Source organism: Vipera ursinii (genome assembly GCF_947247035.1).
Source record: "Vipera ursinii genome assembly, chromosome: 12".
Classification (NCBI taxonomy): domain Eukaryota; kingdom Metazoa; phylum Chordata; class Lepidosauria; order Squamata; family Viperidae; genus Vipera; species Vipera ursinii.
Genome location: NC_139525.1, coordinates 11,205,484 through 11,231,293, shown reverse-complemented (window position 1 = coordinate 11,231,293; position 25,810 = coordinate 11,205,484). Strand labels below are relative to the sequence as shown.

Sequence of the window (25,810 nt, the reverse complement as noted above, 5' to 3'; positions counted from 1 at the left end):
AATTCCTAACAGTGGGTATATTCAGTCAAACCTGTCCTTCTCTTTTTTAAAAGGTTTTTTTTGTATTTCATTTAAAAAGATGATTACATATTTTAATATTATTCTCCAAAATGTGACAAAATAAAACTACATTTGGGATACAACAAGTTTCCAGCTTCTTAAGATTTTTTTCATGAAAATATCTCACCTTCTTTATAAAAGCAAGTCACAGAACCACCGGAATGTCTGACACAATTGTGGTTTGTGTGTGTGTGTGTTTTTTTTTTAGACCTCCCCACGTTAAGAAACCATACAACACGTAACAAGGGTAAAATTAAAATCTGAATTCCATATGACTGACACACAAAGGGATTATATACTGATAGAAGTCAATAGCTACCACCACTGATTCTTTCTGGGTACCATACAAACTATGACAATCACAAAATTTTAAAAACAATGATTTTTTTGTTGTGGTTGGTTGGTTGGTTGGTTTTGAAGTCCAAGTAACTGAGATGAAGACGTTCCATGATTAAATTCATGCTAAAAAAACCTGCATTTATAAAATAGTTGATAAAAATATTCCTCTCTTAACAATACAGTATGGAGGTACGAATACCGAATGATGGAAATGAAGAGGGCTAAATCTGTTACTCGGACTTGGCTTCCTTGTCATCAGATACTTCAGCAGCTGGTGCCTGTTAGTGTTGGAGAGAAACAGAAATTGAATTAGGCTAGGAAGAGAATCCATTGCAGAGGACGCTGGCTGTAACCATAGCTCAGTCCCAGAAACAATGAATCCTGCACACTTTACCCACTTCCATCCTTGCACACGACAGCAGAAGCAGACTCCCAGCTTTCGCTTATCAGCTAACTCTGGCACCAAACCGTATTTTTTTCCCCCTAACTCTGAACTCCTATGGGCACAATGCCCATCAGTCTGTAAGGAAGCCACCTTGAAAGCATGGCATGGCACAGCTTCCACGTATGGCTACCCTCTCCCATTATACGCAGAAGGCAGCTGCTGAATTTAAAGAAAAAAGACATCCCTTTTAAAAACACACTTTTGCCCAATAGGAACCTGCACACGTACATAAATATTGCTGGCAGTTGGGATAAAATAAAAAAACAAATAATGTGCTACATAGAAGAACAGAGAGAGGGAGAGCGAAAGAGAGAGTGAAATATCTGCATGTTGGCTGAGGAAAAAAGAAAGCGGGCAAATAAATGAACTAAAATGGCCAGCTTTCTGGCACTGGAGACTAATTTTTCCCTGCAGTGCATGCCTTTCCTTTCTCCTGAACTGCTTTTCCTAAATAACTATTATCTGGGAGGGAGGGAGGGAGTGTGTGTGTGTGTGTGCGTGTGCGCCAGCCTCCTCCATGCTTCTTTTAGGGAGAAGCTAAGCTAAAAAACGAGATGTAAAAGTTAAAACGACAAGTTTCCTTAACGACTGCGTGGTTCACTGCAGCGATCTGCTTAACAACCTTATCAAAACAGTCGTACAATTTGAGCCTGACTCACTTAACAACTTTCCTCGTTTTAGCCATGGAAATTCTAGTCTCAATTGTGGTGTTAAGCCAAGGACTACGTGTATAAGGATCGGATACAAAGCGGAAACCGTGGAGTGGAGTTTCCCAATTCCCTATGTCAGGAGGTCCTCAAACTTGGCCACTTTAAGACTCGTGGACTCCAACTCCCAGAATTACCCAGCCAGCCATGAACTGGTGGAGCAGTGGGCTAATGCCTCCTTAAGTAACACCAGCTGCCTGCAATTAGTGCAGGTTCGAGTCCCACCAGGCTCAAGGTTGACTCAGCCTTCCATCCTTCCGAGGTAGGTAAAATGAGGACCCAGATTGTTGGGGGCAATTAAGCTGACTTTGTAATAATGCCGCTTGGGGTGTGTGTGAAAGCCCTAATAAGCAGGCATATACATAGAATGAAGGCTACTGCTAAGCTTGTAAGCCGCCCTGAGTCTTCGGAGAAGGGCGGGATATAAATGGGATTAAAATATATTAAAGAAAGTGGCCAGGTTTGAGGATCCCTGCCCTATGTATTTGGAAACGATTCTCGGGACGGCGGGATATATCGTACCTCGTTAGTTTTGGTATCTCCATTCTCAGAGTGGTTTTCTTCTTTAGCATCTTCTTGCTTAGTTTCATCTTTCCCTTTGGCTCCCTTCTTCCCTTTTGTTACCTTTTTGTCTTCTTTCTTATCATTCCCACCTTTTTCTCTCTGTTAGAGGGAATCATATGCACACATTGTCTCACCAATCCTTTTTCCGGTGGCCAGCCTCAAAACACCACGGCCTAAAACTGGCACTCAAATATAAGATTAGTATCTTTATTTGTTGAGGGTAAAGCAGTACAGTTAGTCCTTGTTTAGCGAGTGCCTCATTTATCAACCGTTCACAGTTACTACTGATGAAAAAGTAAAAAAATTTTTTTTTGGACAAATCCTTGTATTTATAACCCTTTCAGGACTGCTACTTTTCTACTGGCGCATATTATCTTTCATATTTTTTTATCTATTTTTAAAAAAGGAGGTATTGGCAATCTCATCCTGAAAAATCTACTATTTTTCACTACTGAAAAATCACCGTCTCAAATAATAAAGCGTATACTAATGATTGAAGAGATCTTTTATCCGTGCTTTCAGCACAAGATTAATCACATTTGGATGCCATGCGGGGAGAACAAAACCTTGAGATCAGTGTTCATGTTAATGCAATTAAAAAGGCTAATAAAAACAAAATGCATCCAAACTGTACAGAAGTTCCCTAGGCCAGGATTCCCAGCTACTTTCTCTGCAGCGTTGGCTTATGCAGACTGAATATATCTCTTTGATTGGATAAAGAAAGGTTTATTTATTTTTTCTTAGCTAGCCCAAAACAAAAGAAAATAGATAAAATGTTTAGCTAAAGCCTGGCCTGACTTTAACTCATTTCCATTGTACATTGTAACCTGTGTAGAATGACCATTTGGAAACATTGTCAATCTGAGTGTCCAGGATACATTGCATGCTGCAAGTAATAATGTACACATATAAACCTAAGGGACGCGGTGGCTCAGTGGGTTAGGACGCTGAGCTTGTTGATCAGAAGGTCGGCAGTTTGGCGGGTCGAATCCTGAGTGCTGCCTGAGTGCCTGTTACTCGTCCCAGCTTCTGCCAACCTAGCAGTTCAAAAGCACGTAAAAATGCAAGTAGAAAAATAGGGACCACTACAGTGGGAAGGTAACAGCGTTCCGTGCGCCTTTGGTGTCTAGTCATGCCAGCCACATGACCACGGAGACGTCCTCGGACAAGCGCTGGCTCTTCGGCTTTGAAACGGAGATGAGCACCGGCCCCTAGAGTCAGAAACGACTAGCACGCATTTACCTTTACCTATAAAACTAAAGGGGAGGGAATGCCAAATGCAAGACTAAATTTATTTTCTATGAATTAGCTAGAAACTTTTTTTATATATATTTTATTATTTTTTGTAAAGTTAGGGTTAAGGTTAGGGGTTTTTAAAATAACATTTTTAATATTTAGCAAACAGCATATTGTACGGGTTCATGTATTTAAAAAACAATAAGTAAGAGTTAATTTCTATATTATCATAATCAGTATGTTAGTTAATCGCTCAATAGTCTTCTTCTTACTAGTATACATTCAATGTTACATAGTACATATCATGTTCCTTTCTCTCTAACTCGTTTTTCTAGCCATTGGTAAAAATTGTCCCATGTTCTAAAGTACACCGAGTCTTCTTTCTCTTTTATCTTTAATGTCAATCTGTCTGTCCAGAAAGTTTGCAGCCACCTTTAAAGATAGTGAATTAAAACTGTCCTTCCCCTCCTCTACCAATGAAGTTCTGCAGTTTAACCACTAAGTATCATCCAGTTACCTCCATTTTACTTGATATATCTTCTTTCCCATGGCTTATGTGAATGACAATCTGTCATCTTCAGATATAATCTGATCAGGCCAGAGATTTTACTTGGCTCCCACAGATGAACAGTCTGGAAAACGACCGCCTTGTTGATTGTTTTAGGATGCCAAGCCTATCCCAGACTCAAACAGCCTTGGCACCGTATTTTGGATTGCTAGGGATGCGTTCCCCTTATAAAACCATCTTAGTCACGGTAGACAGCAAAGATTCTCAGGGGAAGGAATTTTCATTAAAAACTCCAGGGTTCACTTCTTGTTGTTGTTAGCTGCGAAGTCATGTCCGACCCATCGCGACCCCATGGACAACATTCCTCCAGGCCTTCCTGTCCTTTACCATCTTCTGGAGTCCTTTTAAGCTCACGCCTCCTGCTTCAGTGACTCTATCCAGCCACCTCATTCTCTGTCGTCCCCTTCTTCACTTACCCTCTTTCAACTCTGCACACCTAAGAGAGCAACACAGTTGCTCATCCTTTCCCCCCCCCCCTTTTAGATACATCTTAGCTACTCAGTTCCTTGGCCGTACAATTAAAACCGTGCTCTCAAAGTAAGCAATTGACTAAATAAGACGGGAATCTCACCTCCATATAATCAAAAGCCCCTAATGCAACCTCTCCAAATATATTTCCCCCCTAGTAAAAGTAAATATTATATTTTTTCGTTATCATCATCATCATCTATATCAGGAGTCCCGATCGGTACCGGGCCGCGGCATGCCAGAAACCGGTCCTTGCAAACAAGCAAAGCCTCATCCGCGGGATGCAGGCAGTACATGAAACCAAGACCCCTTCCTGTCCGCGGAAAAACCTCTCTCCACGGAACCGATCCCTGGTGCCCAAAAGGTTGAGGACCTCTGATCTATATCATGTCATTCATACAACCTTCTTTAAGTCTATTCTAACATTGAGGCATTCTAAATTGAGGCATTCTGGACACACAAGGATGTCATTTATTTACCTTCGGCGCTGCCTTTTTCGGTTTGGGCTCTGGTTTGGGTGGAGCAGGCTTCTGTAAGAAAAGCACATAGATATGCTGTAAAATAAACACAGAGTTCCTGTTTGTTCAATTTGCTGTAACAGTCTCAAACCTCTTCGGTCCCTTTTAAAATGTCTGAAGTTTCTGGCCCTTAGGATTACAAAGGTAGCCTTAAAATAAAGGTGACAGATGTATTTCATAAACCACCACTGACTCTGGGAACATTTATTCCAGTGCATAGGTTGTTTTTGGGCATGAGTTCTATTTTGGATCTGATTTTTTTAAAAAAAATATTGCTTTCAGGTGTTGCAAGCTACAAAAGACCATGTATTTGAGATGGGTAGCTATAATCACTGAAGTAATTTTCCCCCTATTATAATTGGCGAAGTAAAATACATATGTATGGTTACAAAAAGAACAAGTGTTTCTTAACCATGGCAACTTCAAGTTCTATGGACTTCCATTCCCAGAATTCTTAGCTGGCTTAGCCATGCTGGCTCAGAATTCTGGGAGATGTGAAGTCCATCTATTTAGAACAGGGGTCTTCAAACTTGGCCCTTTTATGACTTGTGGACTTCAAGTCCTAGAATTCTTCAGCCACCATGCCTGGCTGAGGAATTCTGGGAGTTCAAGTCCAAAAGTCATAAAAGGGCCGAGTTTGAAGACCCCTGATTTAGAAGCTGGCAAGTTTGGAAACTACTGAAGCCTTTAGCTCATGATGTGGTTTATCATGGCGAAGCAATAGTTTCATCTCTTTATTTAGAGTAAATATTCTATTTAGACTTGGAAATAATTCACAGGTGGCTACTTGAATGATATTTTGAAAGATCTATCGATTGTAACAGCTTTAATGTAATATGGATTTTCTTTTTAAAGAGGCATGTACTCACAGCAGATAATCTAGCCGATCGTCTCTTTGGCTGCCAAAGACAAGAACAAATTACTAAAACCAAACATCAGTTTTCTTAAAAATAGAATTCACAGAAATTCAAAACATACCTTAGGCAACCACACTGACTCAATTTAATGCAAAAATCCCATTACATTGATTAAGGTTTTCTTCCAAATAAATATGCATCGGATACAGTTTTGCAAAAGTGAAATGTAATATTGAAGGAATGTCAAGACTGTGGGCTGCTTTGTAACTCTTACAGCACAGCAAACCATAGCTGACTGGAACAAAAACAAGCATTATGTCTACATACTCTCTTCTCTTGACACTTTTATTAATACAGTAAACCCTAGGGTCAGTTAAACTAGGATTGTCTTAAAACCGAACTGGGATACTCTTGCTTATCTGCTGACTACTTATCAGGATGTAGAACTTAGTATGGTTAGCAGTTTCCCAAAATGTTTGCTTCGTTGTGCATAAAAAAACCCAAAAATGATACTGACGGACAACAGCATTTGTTATCTGCCCAATTAAACACATTTCGTTGGACAGAAATGTGAGAATGAGCCACTTGGGTGCATTAATGAAAACACCAAGACACCATGAGTTCTAGTCCCACTTTAGGCCAAGGCCAACAGAGTGATTGTTAGAATCTTAACAGTGAGAAGGCAAGGGCCAACCACTTCCACAATTGTTGCCAAGAAAACTGCAGGGAGTGTTCTGTGTAGTTGCCAGGAATCCAAAGTGATCTGAAGACAAGAACAGAACTAGCCATTTCCTGAGTTCAGTTGTATCTCCGTTCTCCAATACTTACGTGGAGTTTATTTTAGCTTTTGACCAACTGCAGTTCTGTGTGACACTGAAATATGGTTTGAAAAAATATTTGAACCCAAAGTCTAATGTCATCCTGGCCCTTCCTCACACTAATCACAACTTAAAACAAAGCTACATAGTTTTTTACATCAGGGAAATGACAATTTAAATTGAAAAGTAGAACTCTCTCCCTTCCAGACCCACAAATGAAAAAAAAAAAGAGAGGAACAGAAGCCATATTGGCTTGAGGTTGGCTGCAGCACATTCTCCAAGCAGAAAGACTGGTTTCTTGGTAACAATTAAACCGAGGCAGAATCCTAAGCCACGTTGTGGTTTACAATCTGTGGCTCAAAAGATTAATGTACTGAATGCAGCCAATCGTGGCTGATAGCATGACAATACTATGAAGAAAACGGGGGGGGGGGACCCAACATTCTTACTGTTTTTCTCTTTTAAGCAAGTCCAAGTGCACAGATTTTTTTATTGCATGCATTAAGAATTCTGCATGCCACTCTGCATATAAATTGTGTGTGCACTGCTCAGTTTGCAAATTCTTGGCAAAGTCAATCTTCCAACATATCCTTGCCGTGTAGATTTAAAATCCTACCACATGCTCACACTGCATGTCAGCCCTTGTGCTGCAGAGCAGCATGTTCAGCTTAGCTTTTCCCAACTCCTTTGAAGACTCACTTCATCTTGACAACTGAATGTGTGTGTGTGTGTGTGTGTAAAGAAACTTACCTCCTCCTTTATTTCACCTTCAGCTGCAGCCTAGTTTTAAAAAGAAACAAGCACAATATAAACTACTTTTGTTCCAATGTGACTAACATAAACGGTCTAGTAAATAGGAGACAGCAGACATTTTTAATATAAAACGCGAAAAAAGGCTTTATTGGGATCAATCAAAACTATCTACAGAGTTCTGATTTGTGGAGGCAAATGATAAAAGAATTAACCGAACGGGCAACTAGGTTTACACATACAGGAGTGCAAGAAAACTTCAGTAGGAATTAATTTCCCTCTGGACTTTGTCAATTCTACATCAAGCCTTCTAACTTTCCCTCTACGTTTCCGGAAAAAAAAATCCCAATAAAATATAGCATAGGACACATTTTTTTAAAAAAATGAACTGATCAGATTCTTCTGCCAACAGCTGCAAATTTTAATAGTCCGGAGGCTTTTTTTTTTTACATGGTTTGAACTCTCTTCCAAACTCCCGGACTACACATCCCAGAATGCCTTGGGCAAGGTCCGTTTTGCTTAACGTCATCGCGTCCCAAATTTTTAAAAAAAAACGGAGGAAAAAAAAATTCCCGCCAAATAACCTGCAAGAACAAGGTCGTTTGCAAACGACCTGCAAAGGGCGTGGAGCATTTTAAAAGCGTCTGGCTTAGCTTCTTCCCTCCTTCCCGGGGAGGTGGGTACATACATCGGCAGGCTCGTTTGCTAAACTACAACTGCACAATCCGAGACACCAACCCCCCCCGCCCCATTTTTATTGCATGCTTTCTTTCCCCCCCCTCCTCCCACGCTCCTTATGTAGCTGCACTTCCAAAAAGGGAACCCCGAGGGGTAAAATCTCAAGTAGCGGATTTGCAGAAGAATAAATGAAAAAAAGAAAAATAAAAAGAGGAGCAAAAGAAAGCGCGCGCGGGGGGGGGGAAAGCTAAGCTTGTAAGCCGCCCTGAGTCTTCGGAGAAGGGCGGGATATAAATGGAATTAAAATAAAAAAATAAAATAAATACTGCTAAGCTTGTAAGCCGCCCTGAGTCTTCGGAGAAGGGCGGGATATCAATGGAATTCAAATAAAATAAAATAATAAAATAAGAGAGACGCCTCTTTGCTAAAGTTGCATCGATCTGGGGCTTCGGAAATCTCTTGCCACATCTCTTCCCCCCCCCACTTCCACCACGGAGGGCCATGGCAAAGCTCTGCGCCCCCTACCGGCTCCGCCTCGCCACTGCACCACCATCTGGTATGACAAGTAGGAGGAAGGGCCACGGGGGGGGGAGGGAGGAAATAAAAAGAACAAAGGCAATCGCAGGAGAGCCAGAGACCCCGATCGGGGGAAGCCTCGGCCCAAACCCCGTCCAAACGCCCCTCCGACGGCCTAAAGACAGCTCGGGGGGGTGTGTGGGTGTGGGTGCTCAGCAAGGCTTTTGCATTTTGGTGGCGGAGGAGGAGCAGCGCCAGCCGAGCCTGCGGTCAGCAGCGGCACTATGGCTGTTTGCAATCCAGCATGGAGACGCACCGAGCAGGCTTCGTCTGGCAAACAAACCCCCCCCCTCCACCACCACAACTAAACTCCACTCTGCCCGGCTTTGGGCTGGTGGCGATCGAGGCTGCGAAGCGCTCTCCCTGGCTTCCAAGCGCCGCTTGCCACGGCACAATCCAGCCGCCTGGAAAACGCTTGCACGAAACCGCACGCACACACACACACACACGCACACACAGAAGCACCAGCGCGCGCGCGCAAGTCAAGCCATCTTTCCCCCCCCCCTCTTTCTCCCCGCGCAAAGGGGTCTTCTCACGCGTCTCCCTTCCTCGGTCCGTTGCCCCCCCCCCACCACGTTCGTTTGCTTACCTTTCTTTTGGGCATAGTTGAGCCTTTGAACAGTTGGTTGCAAACCCGAAAGAGATGCGGATTTTTGCAAAGGGGGAGGAGGAGGGAAAGGCGGCCGCCCTCCCCTCGAAACAAATGCAAAAAAAGATGAAGGGGGGGGGAGGAAAAAAAAATCAAAGCACCGCGCGCGAAACAAACCCGCTTTTTTTAAAAAAAGGCCCGATTTTGGTTGGTCGGTTGGATTTAAAAAAAAACCCAAACAAAACAAAAACAGAAAGTCTTTTTCTTTGCAAAACTGTATAAAAGCAGCACGAGTGAAATTGCAGCAGCAGCAGCGGCAAAAAAAACACCCAACAACCCTGAATCTTTTTTTAAAAATAATAATAATAATAATAATCCCCCTTCTTTATTGCAAACAGTAAAATACACCAACACTCAACCAAACTGCATGAATGGGAAGCGCGAGGAAAGTCCGGGCCTAGAATGACGCGCGCCTGGGCCAATAGGAAGCTCGGGCCAGACCTGGGCAAAGACGCCGATTGCAGAATTCGGGCGAGAGGCGGAGCCAGACTCTTAGCGCGAGAGAGGCGCTCGCGCGCGTCGCCCGCTGCTCCTCGCCGTCTGCGCAGGCGAGCGGCCCTTCAAAGCGCTTCCTGGCCCCCCCTCCACTCTTTTTTCCCCCCTCTGCAAATGGGCAAGATGGCCCGGGGTTCCCAGACCAGCCCCCCCTTGTATGCCCCCCTCCTTCCCCCTGGCCCCCCCTTCTCTAGCTTGCAACACCCACGTCGTCTCTCCTGGCGCCCGGCCCCTTGGGGCAAGGAAAAGGGGAAGGACCCCGTGCAAAGTCGGGCGCTCGCCACGGCCTCTTGGCAGCACCCCGTCTCCCTCTGCAAGAGGCGGAAAGTTCCCCGAAAGTTCCCCCGTGGAAGGGGGCTTGGGCAAAGCCGGCGGGCGAGCTCGCTTTCCTTGCACGGCTGCAACATGGCTGCCCTAGCTAGCGCCTTCCCTTGGCGAAGGCAGTGGCTGCGGAGGAGGAGGAGGAGGAGGAAGGGTGCAGATGGAGGAGGGGGTGCTAAGAGCCCCGGGGTGGTGGTGGTGGTGGCGGGAAGCTGGGCCCGATGGGTCTTGCATGGAAGGATCGCCCCAGAGCAGATTGCCAGGGGCGGCAGCGTGCAAGGGGACGCTTTCCCCGCAGCGGAGGTTGGCTTGAAAGGGGACGAGCGTTGCATTGCTAGGCCGGAGACCCGGGGCTGCGCCGCCTCTTTCCCCTCCAAACGGATTAGGGGAAGAATTTGGGACCCTGCATTCCTTATTATTATTATTCCTGAGTTTAATTTGAGGGCTCTAGCGTTCTTCTTTCTGAAAGATTCCAGAGCGCTTTTAAAGGAAACCATGGAGAGTTTTAAATAAAATTCGCCTCGCTCAAGCGTCGTACCTTTCTACTTAAAAGCACGCGAAAGGGCTGTAGATTGTAGCCTGTTTGTCTGAAGCGGTACTCTATGCATGCATCTTTAATCCGATAGCAACATTTGTAAACTCCTGACCGACTTGTGGATTGGGGCTGATTCCCACCTTGGATGAGCTATTCCCCCCCTTAAGAGAACTTTCAGCAGTAGGTGTGGATTAACGTGTTATTGTTTCGAAGTTGTCACCTTTTAAGCACCTTTCATGCCTATGCTAGGTAGATCTGATTAGGACCTCAATGCCAGACAGTTAAAGAGTTACAAATGCCCACTAATGACTTTGCAGACTTTACTTTGGAAAGATTGTATCTGACGTTATTTAAAATGGCTTTCCTCTTCCTGAAGATATTTTTATTTTTTTCCCCTAAGTGAAAAAAATATTTCTTTGGGAAAGTAAATATATATATATATATATATATTTCTTGTTTGGGAAATATTTTCTTGCTTGGGAGAGAATTTTCTTGGGAAAGAAAATGGTTTGTGGTTTAGTTCTGATTTGCTTTGAGTTTTGATAATAGACTTGAAAATGTGAAGGCACATCTAGTAAAAAGGGTGTTCCTCACTTTTATGGAACCAGCTTTAAAAGGTACAAGGATAGTGTTTCTATGGAGTGTTCTTAGCAAGGGTGAAAACAATGAGCAGCAAATGTGCAATGGATGCTCTCTATAGTAGAAATTTTAGAGCAGTGGCTGCCCTCTACTTGGTTTTAAGAAACAAGTCTGGTGGTCCTTCCCTAGATTTTGTTCACTGGTGGTGTATGGCTGCGGATTTCATGCTTTGCCAGTCTCTGCTTCTTCATTTCAGGGCAGGCAAAAGTGTAAAGACCACCTTGCATAGAGACAGGAGCCAGGGGCACCACTCAGCCAACTCTTATTTTACTTGCTTGGGGTTCCTGGATAGTTCATTGAATGGTGCCAATCCCAAAACTGCGCTAGTCGATAGGAAAATCGGTTTCTCTACCCCAGGAAATATAGACCTTTATGCTTACCTCTATAGAAGGTAAGAGATTTCTGGTGTCCAGATAAGACATCCAGTTGACTTCAGCTAGATTTAAGTTGCAGGGATTGTTATTCTTAGTGTCTTTCCTTTCTGAGGGAAGGTCAACAGAAATACAGGTATAAAATAATAGGAACCAGTTTGAAGAGGGGAAAAAAAAATCACTCGGATGGCAATCACTGATCTTTCATTCCGAGGGATGAGTTGCAAGTGATCCGTCAAACCTGTCTGGTCTACTTCTCCAGATCTAACCATTTCTTCACTTCAAGCAGGTCAAAGTGAACAGAACACACCTTAGGGGCAGATATCTTCCATTCCCATTTTCCCACAATCTTGTATTAAAGCAAGAGTGGACAAATCGGCAACAAAACTGTAGTGGATTTGGCCAGCTGAAACCCAGCTTCTTGCCTGCTGTACCCCAACGTAGATGGGCTGGGCCGTTGTAGAAAAAAAAGAGATCTGGAGATTTTTGTAGATTGAATAAAATGGGTGGAACACCATGTACCTTCCATGGTTTTGGCAGTCTGTTACAAAAAGTTAACTGGTATATTTTGAAAACCAGGGATTATGGCTTAGCAACTGTGTAAATCCAGTTTTTCTGATTTATAAACTTGAGTTTGAGGGGTCCTTGTTGATCTCAACCCTGAGCAACAAATAATCTCCTTTATTAAAACTTTAATCTTTAATCTTGAAGATGTTTCATTACCCAAACTAGGTAACATCATCATTGCTACTAAAGAATGGGGCTTACTACTGATGATACCTAATTTGGGTAACGTAACGTCTGCAAGAAAACAAGCTCAGAGAGCAACAAGGACGCTTCACTTCAACCCTGAGCAACAAATAATCTCCGTTATTAAAACTTTAGTTTATTGCTTAGTACATGGATCGCCAACAGAGCACTGGCAGCACTTCTCTTGATTTCCCTGATTGTCATTTATGTGATTAAAAACAAGATAAGGGCATGTTACTACTAAGCAAAGCACCTCAGTCTCAGATATTATAGTATTCTTACTCTCAAAAGATACGTCTGGGTTCCATGTAAACCCCAGAGAACATCTTGGAGAGTAAATTTTATATGTGGTGGTAACCTAGGAATTTGAGAAGCATGTGTCCCTATCCAGAAAAGGCAAAGGGAGATTATGATCTTTTAGGACCATGAGGGCGTCCAGGCTGACACAGCGGTTTCAGATTCCATGGTTGGATCCTGCGGCCTTCTAAAAGCTTTCATGTATCCTAAATCAGGGCTTTTTCAAGGGGAAGGTTTAATCCCTTTAAACAAATGTAATTAGTTTTACCCCCTTTAATTGACTCTGTCTATGGCTTTTAGAAAGTTTTCGTTGAAGGTAAACAGGCTTAATTTAAAGCTAAAGCTTTTTGCAATTGCCAGCCTTTCAGTTCTCATTGCAACATTGTGACACGTGACAAGCCTGAGGCAGCTTATTAAAGAAAAAACAACAGGAGTTTATGAGTTTATTTTGTGAGCCTTTCTTGCTTCGCACTTGATTCCTGTGTTTTTATGGGTACAGGGAAGGGATTGTGTGTGGGGTGTGTGTGTGTGTGTGTATTCTTACTACACTGTGGAAAGAACTCAGAAGGGAGAGAGGAAGAATGGCCACCAGCTAGCTCAGGGGTCTACAAACTTAGCAACTTTAAGACCTGTGGACTTCAACTCCCAGAATTCCTCAACCAGCCATGATTGCTGAGGAATTCTGGGAGTTGAAGTCCACAAGTCTTCAAAGTGCCAAGTTTGAAGACCCCTGAGCTAGCTGGTAGTGGTGCATATTAATAAACATGGATAAATTCATCATACATGTGTCAGTGCAAAGAGAAAGTGATTCAGCAAAGGCACAGCCACCAAAGAAATTAAAACTGGTACTTTTTTCCTTTTTTTAATAGTTTGTAATATTTTATTAGATTATGAAATAAAATACAAAAATACAAAAGCAAATAGTAGGACACAGTGGAGAGGGAAAGGGGGGAAAGTGAGGGGGGAGAAGGGAAAAAGAACAGGCTTCCTCTATTGCAGTAGAAGGAAGCATTAACACTGAACCTCAACTTTTTACTTTTCCATAATATTATAAACTAGCCATTTCTATAACAACAAATGAATCTAATCAGTAAAACCCAAAATCACACACCCCCCCCTTTTTTTTTAGTCATCAAGTTTTTGGCACCTTGCTAAGCACTGGTGGTACTCAAATATTGTCATGTTCTAAAAGTGGTGGTGTTAGTTGCGAAGTCGTGTCCGACCCATCACGACCCCATGAACAATGTTCCTCCAGGCCTTCCTGTCCTCTACCATCTTCTGGAGTCCCTTTGAGCTCACGCCTCCTGCTTCAGTGACCTCATCCAGCCACCTCATTCTCTGTTGTCCCCTTCTTCTCTTGCCCTCAATCTTTCCCAGCATTAGGCTCTTCTCCAGTGAGTCCTTCCTTCTCATTAGGTAGCCAAAGTATTTGAGTTTCAGCTTCAGGATCTGGCCTTCTAAAGAGCAGTCAGGGTTGATCTCCTCTAGGACTGACCGGTTTGATCGCCTTGCAGTCCAAGGGACTCGCAGGAGTCTTCTCCAGCACCAGAGTTCAAAGGCTGGATGTACATTTGGCTGGATGTACACATTAAAGAGCCTGTGAGCCAAGATGCACCCCTATCTTACTTCTCTTTGAGTTGGCCTTTAACATACTGGCTTTGCCTATTGCTGTACACTTTTATTTTCAAGTTCTCCTGGAGTTTGTACATCAGCAGAAGTTGCCACCTGTCTATGGTAATATTTTTGAGTTTCTCCTAATCTTTGTTCTGAAGGTATAAATGCCAGTGGTGGGTAAAGCAGAACTGGGCTTGGACAAATATTTTTTTTAACCAAAACAGATGAAGCAGCCAGTCTTTTGCCAAGATATGTTCTGAATTGTTTGTTATATGGGTGCATGGCATGAGGCTTGCTTGAAAGGTTAATGTGGTGATTATGAGCGTAATAGAAGTGATACAGTATGATCCTCACAGGGGGGAAAGCTCTCTTTAAGGTATTTGTAAGAAGCAACCCCTTAAGGATCGTGTTTAACGTTTTCTGTTTTCTGTTTAGAAATGAAAAGCAAAAGGTTGAGGTGTTTTTCTTACTCTGTTGCACTGAAAAGAATTAAAATTCACTACTTTTTTCTTTCTGCGATTCTCTCACTTTAATTTTTTAATTGCATTTCTGTTTTATCTTTATCTTTATCTTTATTAGACTTATATACCGCCCTTCTCCCGTAGGACTCAGGGCGGTTCACAAGGTTAATTTATGATAAGTTTTAATACAATGTTTTCATTTTGGAGTTATTTTACTACATAATTTATAGTTAGGTTTTTAAAATGGGCAGGGAAAGAAAAAGTAAGGAATTTGTTTTCTGTTTCAAAAGAAGACTTTTAACAGTGTTGGTCTAGATTCCTTGTTTTTCTCTTCCTTCCTCATTCTTTTTTTTCCTATTATATCATGTTTCATAGATAGGAAAACTTCAGGTCGAGATGGCCTTATTTTGTATTAATTGTTACAGAAGACACACTAAGAGCCTTTCCAGATGGTGAATAAGGTGTAAATGCTTCAGCTAAACAATATACCGTATTAAAAAGCACAGTAATTGAAGCATGGGAGTGGTGAAATACTTGCATACCCTCTGGTTTCATTCATCCTGTATGTTCATCAAAGTCCCAGCTACAAAATATCTTACTTTAAAAAAAACCAAATGCAAGCAGTGAATAAATAATACCTTGCTCTTCATCACTTAACTGAGATACTTTGAACTGAACGGAAGCAGAACCAATTCAGCCGACCAAATTATCATCCTTCATGATAAGAGCACCCCTTGTTCTTCTTTGTTGTCACAAATGAGGATAGCGTGTTTAATGGCCCTCTTCAAACATTTTGCAGCATAACAATGATTTCAGGACCAGCCCTTTTGGTCACCTGTTATCTTGCAAAGCCAGTTCCTTCTCTGGTTTGAAGGTAAAAGAGAGGCTTTATTGAGCAAACCAGGCTGTTTCTAACTTCCCTGTGGAAGTCAGGTAGCAGTTGACAAAAAAGATATATTTTTTTTCCTTCCCTGCCAGTTGTGGTCTGGTAGATGCTAGTGAATTTCCCCTGACTCTCCAGCTGCTTTTTTGTGGAAAGAGAAGAGCAGAGTGTTGGCTGGTTTAATGGAAAAGACAGTGAAGGAACCAGAATGTGCAACAAGGGCATGCCATTTTATAAGGGTGGGGTGGGGGTGGGGGGGAAAGGGGATGGACATACAGAGCTCTATGAAGCCAAGGTGCTTGTCCATTGGTTGGCTTGCATCCGGATGGGTTGCCTTGGGGGTCTGGTCCCACCCACTTTACCTTTAGCTCCCCCCCACCACTGCCCAAGAATATAGTCAGATTATTGCATGGCCTGTAAATATAGCTCTGCCCTAATCCACACACCCCCATCTTCTAATCAAATTAAACCCAGAAGCATCTCGACCAGCTCTCATCGAACTGCCTTCTTGAGACAATGGAAGAAATATTGCATGCTGTTTATTTGCAGAAGTAAAAAGACACTTAGGACGTGAGTCACACGGCTAGAGGGCCAGATTGCCTGTCAAAACTCCCTCTCATTTTTCCAGTTTTTTCCCCCTTTTTCTGCTGCCCCATAATAGGTCTGGGGTGACTGAGATAAAATATAAACACTGGATAGAATTGTGCTTCCTTCCTGTGGTGCTTCATTATTTATCCGCAATGTTTTCTAAGGTAGCAGTTGAAGAGTCCTTGTTAATCCGCATCTCAATTGTTAAACTGTTGCTCCACCAGTTGTCATGGCCATTATTTGTTGCTTCTTCAGAGCAAGGTGCTGTGGATCCAGACCAACCGGTGAAGCACCTATGCAGCTCCTGTTTTATTGCAAATGAGGTGTAAAGAAACCTCTGGCTATTGGGCAGTTTAAAATTAAAAGTAAATACATTTCAAAGCTACGTAAAGGAAAGTTGAAAAGTGGCGGGATTTATGCATCATAATAAACTAAGATGTACTTTGTTCACTTTCAGCCTAGTAGGTTCTGCCATGCCTCTTAGTTGCAGGTTATTAATTAAGCAGTTGGTTACTTGATGTGTAGAACCCCAGGCTTTCAATAGAAATAGCACTGACACATTTTGTAGATATCTGCATTTTTTTAATAAAAATAGAACTAAGTTGGCTTGAACATCCCTTCCCTGCAAGGAATAGGAGGAGGAGCATTGTATATTGAATTTTGCATTTCTTGCTGGAACCAGTTAGTCTAGCCATGCTGTCTGGGGAATTCTGGGAGCTGAAGTCCACACATCTTTAGGTTGTCAAGGTTGAAAAACAGTGAGTCAGTCCCTTTAATTTTCTTGGAAAAGAAACAGCTGTTCCAGCAGAGGTCTCTCTTGAGTTGCAAAGTAGAGCAATGCTTCTTATACACTCAGATCTGAACACTCACACTAGCATGACCACCACCCACCATTTTCAAATCCCAACTCCTTCAGATAGATGTGGTCATATTGAAAGTACTGAAAGTCTCTCGACATTTTGCAAAAAAAAAAAAAAGTTTGAAACTCAGGAAACCCATCTGCCCATCTTAAGTGTCTCAGACTAGACGAGCTTGCTTATCTGTCTGTCTGTCTATTTTCTACATCTCTCTTCTCTCTTAACTGACTATGATGGTCACGAAAGGGTTCAACCAAGGCTAGCAAAAGCTTAAGAAGCCACGGATCCTTGGGCTTGGTACAGCAGGCTGCTGGCACATCCCTGGGGGTGGTGCTAGCCATTCTTAAAAATCCCCACAAAGGGTATAAACTAATGTGCTGTGTTATATTTTTACTCCAGGGCTTCATTTACTTCATTACATGTCATCAATTTATACTTGGCCCATGTCTCAGGGCAGTGTATTTTCCTCAGGGAAGACCATACTATACACACAGTCCAGACCAGCAACATAAATACAAACATAACTGCTGGGGGGAAAGAAAACAACTTATTCAGCAGGTCCTACCACTCCCAGATTCATACCTTCCAAAAGCCAGCCTGGGAGGCAGGATTGGAGCTAACCAAAGTGTTTTGGGGGGGAAAGGGGTGCTGTTCCAAAAACAAGGACTGCCCTAGGGTCCTTGTTGCTCTCTGAGCTTGGTTGTTTTCTGGCAGACATTTCATTACCAAACTAGGTAACATCATCAGGGCACCCAAATTAGTTAATACCATCAGGGCATCAGCACTGATAATGGTCCCTAGTTTGGTAATGAAATGTCTGCAACCCCCCCCCCCCACACACACACACACCATTTCAGATGGCAGCAAGGACCTCACAGTTCAATCCTGAGCTAGAAATATTCATTTCTATCAAGAAGAAGCACCAGCGGAAAAGCCACACTTTCTGGGTTCTGCCAGATGATGGGACCTGACATATGTCCACCTAGAAAAATGGAGAAAGAATGGGGTTATTATCACTGCTACCAGGAAACCTTAAGGATTCTTAAAATGGGCCTGACCCTGTGTCCTACTTGCCTTCCTTTGTACAATTCTTACAATCCACTGAGATTGTAAGGTAGGCTATTTGTACCTGCCTACTGATACCTAAACCGTGTTTTTTCCCCACCCTGGTTTCCAGCTTTATGCAATATCCTAAACCGTTTAAACTTTCAAGCATGACTTCAATTCTGGGAGCTGAAGTGCACACATCTTAAAAGTTGCCAAGGTTGAGAAACACTGCCCCCAAACTACAAACGCGCCAACTGGATTTGCACAACTTACAATGGGGTTGGCTGCTGTTTGTGTTATGCATATGGAGCTGGTAGAGAAATTGTTTCCTTTTGTTGAAAGTAACAAAACCACAGGAAGTGAAGACATGTGTTATGTATGCAGGCATCTGCATAGCAACAGCCCTCAGGGGGCGTTGGCCTGGACAGTTTCGGCGGGAAACCTAGGGCCAACCCCATTGGCTGTTAGCTTACCTGGCCAGGTATATAAGGAGGCCAGGTAGCCCTCATTCCTCAGTTCACTTCCCCTTCCAATAAAGAGCTGAACTCACACACCGGCTGGCGTCTCTCTTGCGTCGGACCCACTACACAATAGATTGCTGCCGACCAAGAGCTGAAGTCACTGGGGAAACGCTCCGCGAGCTGAAGGGAAAGGCATTTTTCCTTCTTCCCCCCACGACTGCCAGCCAAACCGGCAACGCCAAGCGCCACATCCACGACCAACTGCCGCCATGGCTAGAGCCGGACAACCCCGCGAATTTGAGACCCGCCGCCCCGAAACCTGGACCCGTTACCTGGCTCACGTTGAACTGTACATGCAGTTCAATCAGATATCGGAGGACGGTGCAAAGGCGGCCGCCCTGCTCTGCCTTGGGGGACCAGCACTGCTGGAAGTTGCCGCGAACCTGTTCCCCCAGGAGGCCATCAACACCGTCGCGTACCGAGACCTCGTGGCCAGGCTCAACGCACATTTCAGGCCCCGGCGCTCCAAGGTGGCTGCACGGTCACAGTTCGAGAAAAGGGACCAGCGCCCCGACGAGACCGGCGCCGACTTCCTCGCCGCCCTACAGGAAGCTGCCATTGCTTGCAGGTTCACAAATTTGGAGGAGCGACTACGGGACCGACTGATTTGCGGCCTACGCGACAGGCGGTTGCAGGAGCACCTGTTCGAAAGAGAGGAGGTCTCTTTCCAGGAAGCCGAGGACGCCATCCTAGCCCACGAAGCGGCCTGCGGGGCCGTCCAAGCCTGCCAGGGAACCCGGCCCGGCAACCAGACAACCAGCGTCCACCGGCAAGGGGCCACAGAGGAGGACGACCTGAGCTTCGACCTCCTCCAGCAGAAGTCGACCCCCGACCAGCGAGCCAGACGCCCAGACAGGCCCAGGCCTCCCAGCAACACTGCCGTTCCCCAGAGGTGCGCAGGGTGTGGTGGGAACCACATGCGCAGCCTCTGCAAGTTCCGGTCCGCCACGTGCCGGGCCTGCAAGAAAACAGGCCACATAGCCACCGTCTGCCGTAGCCGCCGCCCCCGAGAGGAGATCCACGAGCTGCAGCCGGAGGAACCGCCATTCGAAGGTACTGGGGCCCCCACCAAAACAAAAATTGGCTATGTCGAGAGCCGGCTGGCCATTAACCATACGGGTAGTCGCCGGCTGCTCAAACCCAAAATTAGATTAACAATCCGTTTGCAAGGTGTCCCTTGCAGCATGGAGCTTGACTCCGGATCAGCGGTCTCGATTATTTCGGACGAGACCCTTAACCACATAATTCCCGGAGCAAGCAACGGATTAAATTACGGCCTACTAAATTAACCCTGACCGATTTTCAGAATTCGCCGGTCAAGGTGAAGGGGGAGGCCACCATTTCAGTGGGGTTTAAGGGTCGCGAAGGGCACCTGGATGTTGTAGTGGTAGAGGGCCGCAGAGCCAGCCTGGTCGGGCTGGACTGGTTTGAGGCCCTGGGAATCTCAGTATCCGGGATCCATCGGATCCAGGGGGACTCCGTTGAGGCCGTTTGCCGGGAGTTCGCCAACGTCTTCGACGGGTCATTAGGCAAGTACACCGGGGCCCCCATATCGTTCAAGCTTAACTCGAACGTCTCCCCCGTTAGGGTCCGGCCGCGGCGAGTCCCGTTTGCGCTCAAACAAAAAATCGAGCGCGAACTAGACAAGTTGGTGGCCCAGGGAATCTTAGAGCCTGTAGATGGAGGGGAGTGGGAAACCCCCATCGTGACCCCCCTCAAATCCAATGGGGAAATAAGGATCTGTGCCGACTATAAGTGCTCAGTGAACTGCGCCCTAAACCCGCACGCTTACCCGGTTCCCGCAGTCAGCCACGTTCTCGATTCCCTCCAAGGCGGCGCCATTTTTGCAAGGCTCGATCTTGCACAGGTGTACCAGCAACTCACGGTCACTAGGGAAACAGCTGACATCCAAACCATAGTAACCCATAGGGGGGCGTTCCGGGTGAACAGGCTGCAGTTTGGAGTCAGCGTTGCTCCCGGCATTTTCCAGGAGGTTATGGAAAAGACACTCAAGGGCATTCCAGGAGTCTGCCCCTATTTTGATGACATCCTGATCGCAGGAGCATCAGCAGAGGAACTGGCAGGGAGGCTTAGGGAAGTGCTGGCAAGGCTGCGCACAGCTGGCCTCAAACTCAAAAAGGAAAAATGCAGCATAGGCGTTCCTTCCACAGAATTTTTGGGGTTCAGAGTAGACGCCAGGGGAATCCACCCCACAGAATCCAAGGTGAGGGCCATCAAACTAGCACCCACACCCAAGAACAAAGCAGAGCTTCAGGCATTCCTGGGTCTGCTGAATTTCTACCATACATTCCTCCCACACAAGGCAGCCATCGCTGAACCGCTCCACAGGCTGCTAGACAAACAGGCAACATGGGCCTGGACGGCCACCCATGATCAGAGCTTCAAGGCCCTGAAGGCATTGCTGTCGGACAAGTCCACAGTAACCCATTTCATCGAGTCCAAGCCCATTTGTATCGCCTGCGATGCATCCCCTTATGGTGTGGGCGCTGTCCTAAGCCACCTTGAGCCCAACGGGGCACAAGTCCCCATAGCATACTATTCTAGGACACTGTCTGGAGCAGAAAGAAACTACGCCCAAATAGACAAAGAAGCCCTGGCAATCGTGGCAGGAATCAAGAAATTCCACGATTACTTATATGGCAGGGAATTCACTGTCTTCACGGACCACAAACCACTCCTGGGCCTGTTCACCACAGACAGGCAAACCCCCCAGATTCTGTCCCCCAGGATGCTCCGGTGGTCCATCTTCCTTGCAGCATACAATTGCAAGCTGGTACACAAGTCAGGGAAGGAGATGGGCCACGCAGACGGTCTAAGTAGGCTCCCCCTAGACACACACGACCCAGACCCAGCACCAGCCACACAGATCCTAGCCCTGCAGGAACTACCCGAGTGCCCAGTTCTTGCCAAGGACATTGCCAGCCACACAGCCACAGACAACATCATGGGCAGGGTGCACTCATGGGTTTGCACAGGGTGGCAGGACAAATCCCCGGGACCAGAGTTTCAGGCCTATTTCATTAGACACAAAGGGTGCCTCCTTTGGGGTAGCAGGGTCATCATTCCACCCGCACTACGCGCCAGGGTATTGGACTCCTTACATGAAGGGCACCCGGGGGTGGTCAGGATGAAGGCACTGGCTAGGAGCTACCTCTGGTGGCCCGGGTTGGACAAGGAGGTTGAGGATCGGGTCAAGGCCTGTTATACGTGCCAGAGATCCAGGCCAGAAGTGCCACATGCACCAGTACACCGGTGGGAGACCACACACACGCCATGGTCCCTCATTCACATTGACTATGCGGGGCCATTCCAGGGTCAACTATTTTTAGTAGTGGTGGACAGTCACTCCAAGTGGTTAGAGGTAGTCCCTGTCCCCAACATGACCTCGGGGAGGACAATCCAGGTGCTCAGAGCTCTCTTTGCCACACACGGCCTCCCCGACGTAATTGTGTCTGATAATGGGCCTCAGTTTACTGCTGCAGATTTCCAGGCGTTCTTGAAGGCGAACTGGATTAGGCACGCCACCTCTGCGCCTTTCCATCCATCTACCAATGGGCAGGCCGAACGGATGGTAAGGACGACCAAAGACGCACTCCGGCGCATCATCAGCGGGGACTGGCACCACAGACTGGCCAAATTTTTACTAGCCCAACACACAACACCATGCATGGCTACCGGCAAGAGCCCAGTAGAACTGCGATGGGGACGGCGCCTCATCACCAAGCTGGACCGCCTACACCCAGACCGGGTAGCAGCCGAAACCGGTAGGGCAATATCACCATCATCACCATCACCACCAGCATCACTACCATCATCATTGCCATCATCATCCACACACAGGGTCCTCAACCTGGGGGACCTGGTCTGGGCAAGGAACTATGGGGCTGGACATCCTTGGGTTCCGGGGACAGTGGTCGGGAAAACAGGACCCCTTTCGTACATTGTAGGGGTGGAGGGGGACAGACGCATAAGGCGACACATCGATCAGCTCAGAGGAAGAGTCCCTGAGCACGTCACACACGCCCCTGAGCGCGTCACACACGTCCCTGAACTCAACGCACATGATCAACAGGAGGACCACACTCCAGGAGGGGTCAACCCAGCTGAGGACGTCACAGGGCAGGGACCAGAGGAGGAGGACTTCCTGATGTCGTCTCCTTGCAGCCCTGCACAAAGGCCTCAGGAACCCACGGTCCAAGCCCAGGGGCCAAGCACACCCAGACGATCCACCCATCCACACAGGACACCAGCCTACCTGTCGGACTATGTGTGCAAGTGATCCTCACACAAGGACACCACTGTTTTTTTTATATATATACTCAATTATAGTAGTTGCATGTTGTTGTTGTTATGTGGGTCTTCTCTAAGGGGGGAGGGGTGTTATGTATGCAGGCATCTGCATAGCAACAGCCCTCAGGGGGCGTTGGCCTGGACAGTTTCGGCGGGAAACCTAGGGCCAACCCCATTGGCTGTTAGCTTACCTGGCCAGGTATATAAGGAGGCCAGGTAGCCCTCATTCCTCAGTTCACTTCCCCTTCCAATAAAGAGCTGAACTCACACACCGGCTGGCGTCTCTCTTGCGTCGGACCCACTACACAATAACATGTCTCCTGGAATTACAACACAGCATTCTTGGTTACCTCAAATTGTTGATTGATCAAAAGGCTGAAGATCTAGAAAGGGAACAAATGATGATACTCTAGTGCAGTGTTTCTCAACCTTAGCCATTTTAAGTTGTGTGCACTTCAACTCATGTTGGCTGAGGAATTCTGGGAGTTGAAGTCCACATATCTTAAAACGGCTAAGGTTGAGAAAGATTGCCCTGAAGGTCTCCTGCAAAGGATACACTTGGGTATACGCAACTAAGAAGCCTTAACCTTGTAGAAAATGTGATATGCTATATATAAATCTGAACTCTGCAGATGCTAGGTTATGCCACCCATCTCACTGTTCAAAGCAACTTGGTTAACCATTATTTGTACCGCTAGCCAATTTTTTGGGTTCATACAACACAGTACAACCCACAATTGCTGTACATGCCACACTTTAAACCAAATTCAAACATCTCATTTGGATGTGCTAAGTTCTATGAACCATACCTGTGGCTGAAATACATGCCTGACTGCCATCTTATGTGTGCACTTTGTTGGACAAGACACACTTGATTTTACACAGACTCTGAACAAAATACAAAACAAACCACATTAGTTTGGTATGCTAACCCAGACAATTTTAACTTAAGTCAACTAGGGGTGAAATGAATTATGGTTTAATGCTGTGTTTCTTAAAAGACCCTCACAGACCACCTCAAAATCAAAATTGCTTACCGGGCTGTTGCAAATAATACAGTATTAAAATCCCTGCATACAATTATCACAAGTGGCAGACCAATCATTCCATTTTAATATTTTAATATGGTAAATATTGATAAATAGACCTCATGCAAACAAAAGCTCATGGTGCGTGTTCCCCATCATTTTTAAAAGGGGGGAAGCCAAAAGTTCAAGAAACACGGATTGAATCTAAAGCTCAAATTCAGCCAGTGCCTTTGAAGGGCTTTGATTAGGCAAAGCCACAATAAACAAGGTGAAGTATATTTGGAGCATTTTGTAAAAGCCTGGCTTTATTTTTTTAAAAAAAAAGGAAAAAAAAGGAAAAATCAAAAGGGGACCTCTTTACGCCCGTGACCCGGGACCAAAGCAACCTGGAAATAAGGAGAGATTTCCTGACAGCGAGAATTAATGAATGAATGAACCTTTATTGTCAAAGTACAACCTTGTATACATTGAGATTAGCTGAGCCTCCCTTCGTGCTCCCACCCACACCACACACTGGGCCTCGCAAGTCAATTCTGCATAAAGTTTATAAAAATTATTTCCCCGTTCGAAAGCCAGTGGAACGACTTGCCTCCAGAAGCTGTGGGTGCTCCATCGCTGGAGGCTTTTAAGAAGAGGCTGGACAGCCGCTTGTCCGGAATTATTATTATTATTTATTTGACTTATATACCGCCCTATTCCCGTAGGACTCAGGGCGGTTTACAGGGCAGTTCAAATCATAACATCATAACATACCAAAATTAGAAAAAGTTAAAACAATTAATTAAATTTAAAGCCCAGAATTTAAAAGTTAAAAAACATTAAAAAACCAATTAAAAACCAGTTAAAAACCCCTCAGTCTAGGCCCGACAGCTCAAAAGAGCCAAGTTTTCAGGTCCCGGCGGAATGAGCGGAGGTCGGAGGCAGTCCTAAGTTTCATCGGAAGCTGGTTCCAGAGGGCAGGCGCAATAATCTCGGCCACAGGTCTGCTACCCGCGGCTCCTGAGCCACATGCGGCTTTTTCAGCCGTCTCCTGCGGCTCCCAGTCCTCTGCCATGTGCAGTCCAAAAAAAAAAAAAAAAAATTGGGACTAAAAAAGTTCAACCAATCAATTCAAATATGCAGGGTAGGTGCATATCTCGCCTTGGCTCCACTGTTCAGTCAATCCCTGTTCTGCGCATGCACGCATGTACGCACATGTGCACACATTTTTTTGCGGCTCCCAGTTTTTCCTTTTGTGAGGGAACCGGTTCCGAGTGGCTCTTTCACTGTTTCAGGTTGCTGACCCCTGCCTAGGCCCTAGGGCAGGGGTAGGCAACCTGGGCTCTTTTATGACTCATGGACTTCAACTCCCAGAATTCCTGAGTCAGCATAGCTGACTCAGGAATTCTGGGAGTTGAAGTCCATGAGTCATAAAAGAGCCCAGGTTGCCTACCCCTGTCCTAGGGTCTCCTTGCTTGAGCCAGGGGGTTGGACTAGACGACCTCCAAAGCTCCCTTCCAACTTTGCTCTGTTCAGTCCAGCTCTTTTCCCCAGCCTGGCGTGAGCGAGGATGCTAATATCCCGGAAGATGGGAGTTGCAACCTGGAGCATCTCAAAAGGCGGGCCAAAGGGTGGGGATGGGGATGGTTGGAGCGCTGGCGGAGACGAAGCCAAGCCTTCCCAGCCCATCATCCGCCGTCTTGGCGGGCTTGCTCCGCATCGCAGCCCGGCTCTCTCTTTCGGAGGGGCTTCCTCCGCCCCGCCTTTTGCCCGGGGCGTTGCAGACGTGCTCCAGGCTGGGGAGAGAGAGAGAGAGAGAGAGAGAGAGAGAGAGAGAGAGAGAGAGGGAGGGAGGGAGGGAGGGAGGGAGGGAGGGAGGG

The 25,810-nt window shown here is 45.7% G+C and overlaps 1 protein-coding gene across 1 annotated transcript; it reads right to left on the bottom strand.

The window, feature by feature from the left end:
* Positions 1–254: 254 nt before the first annotated feature.
* HMGN5 (high mobility group nucleosome binding domain 5) lies at positions 255–9,581 on the bottom strand. Its single transcript, XM_083372197.1, has 6 exons — positions 9,174–9,581; positions 7,331–7,360; positions 5,775–5,804; positions 4,867–4,917; positions 2,074–2,214; positions 255–677 (listed from the first exon to the last, which is right to left on the bottom strand). The coding sequence occupies exons 1-6, from the start codon at positions 9,186–9,188 to the stop codon at positions 630–632; spliced, it is 315 nt and encodes a 104-aa protein (XP_083228323.1). The 5' UTR covers positions 9,189–9,581; the 3' UTR covers positions 255–629.
* Between the last annotated feature and the right edge of the window lie 16,229 nt (positions 9,582–25,810).

Bases quoted from the DNA above. Each gene is read 5' to 3' on its own strand.
- HMGN5 (XM_083372197.1), bottom strand. The intron at 4,918-5,774 runs GTGAGTACATGC...CTTTTCTTACAG, and splicing joins GATCGGCTAGATTATCTGCT to AAGCCTGCTCCACCCAAACC. The intron at 2,215-4,866 runs GTAAATAAATGA...TCCCTCTAACAG, and splicing joins CGAAAAAGGCAGCGCCGAAG to AGAGAAAAAGGTGGGAATGA.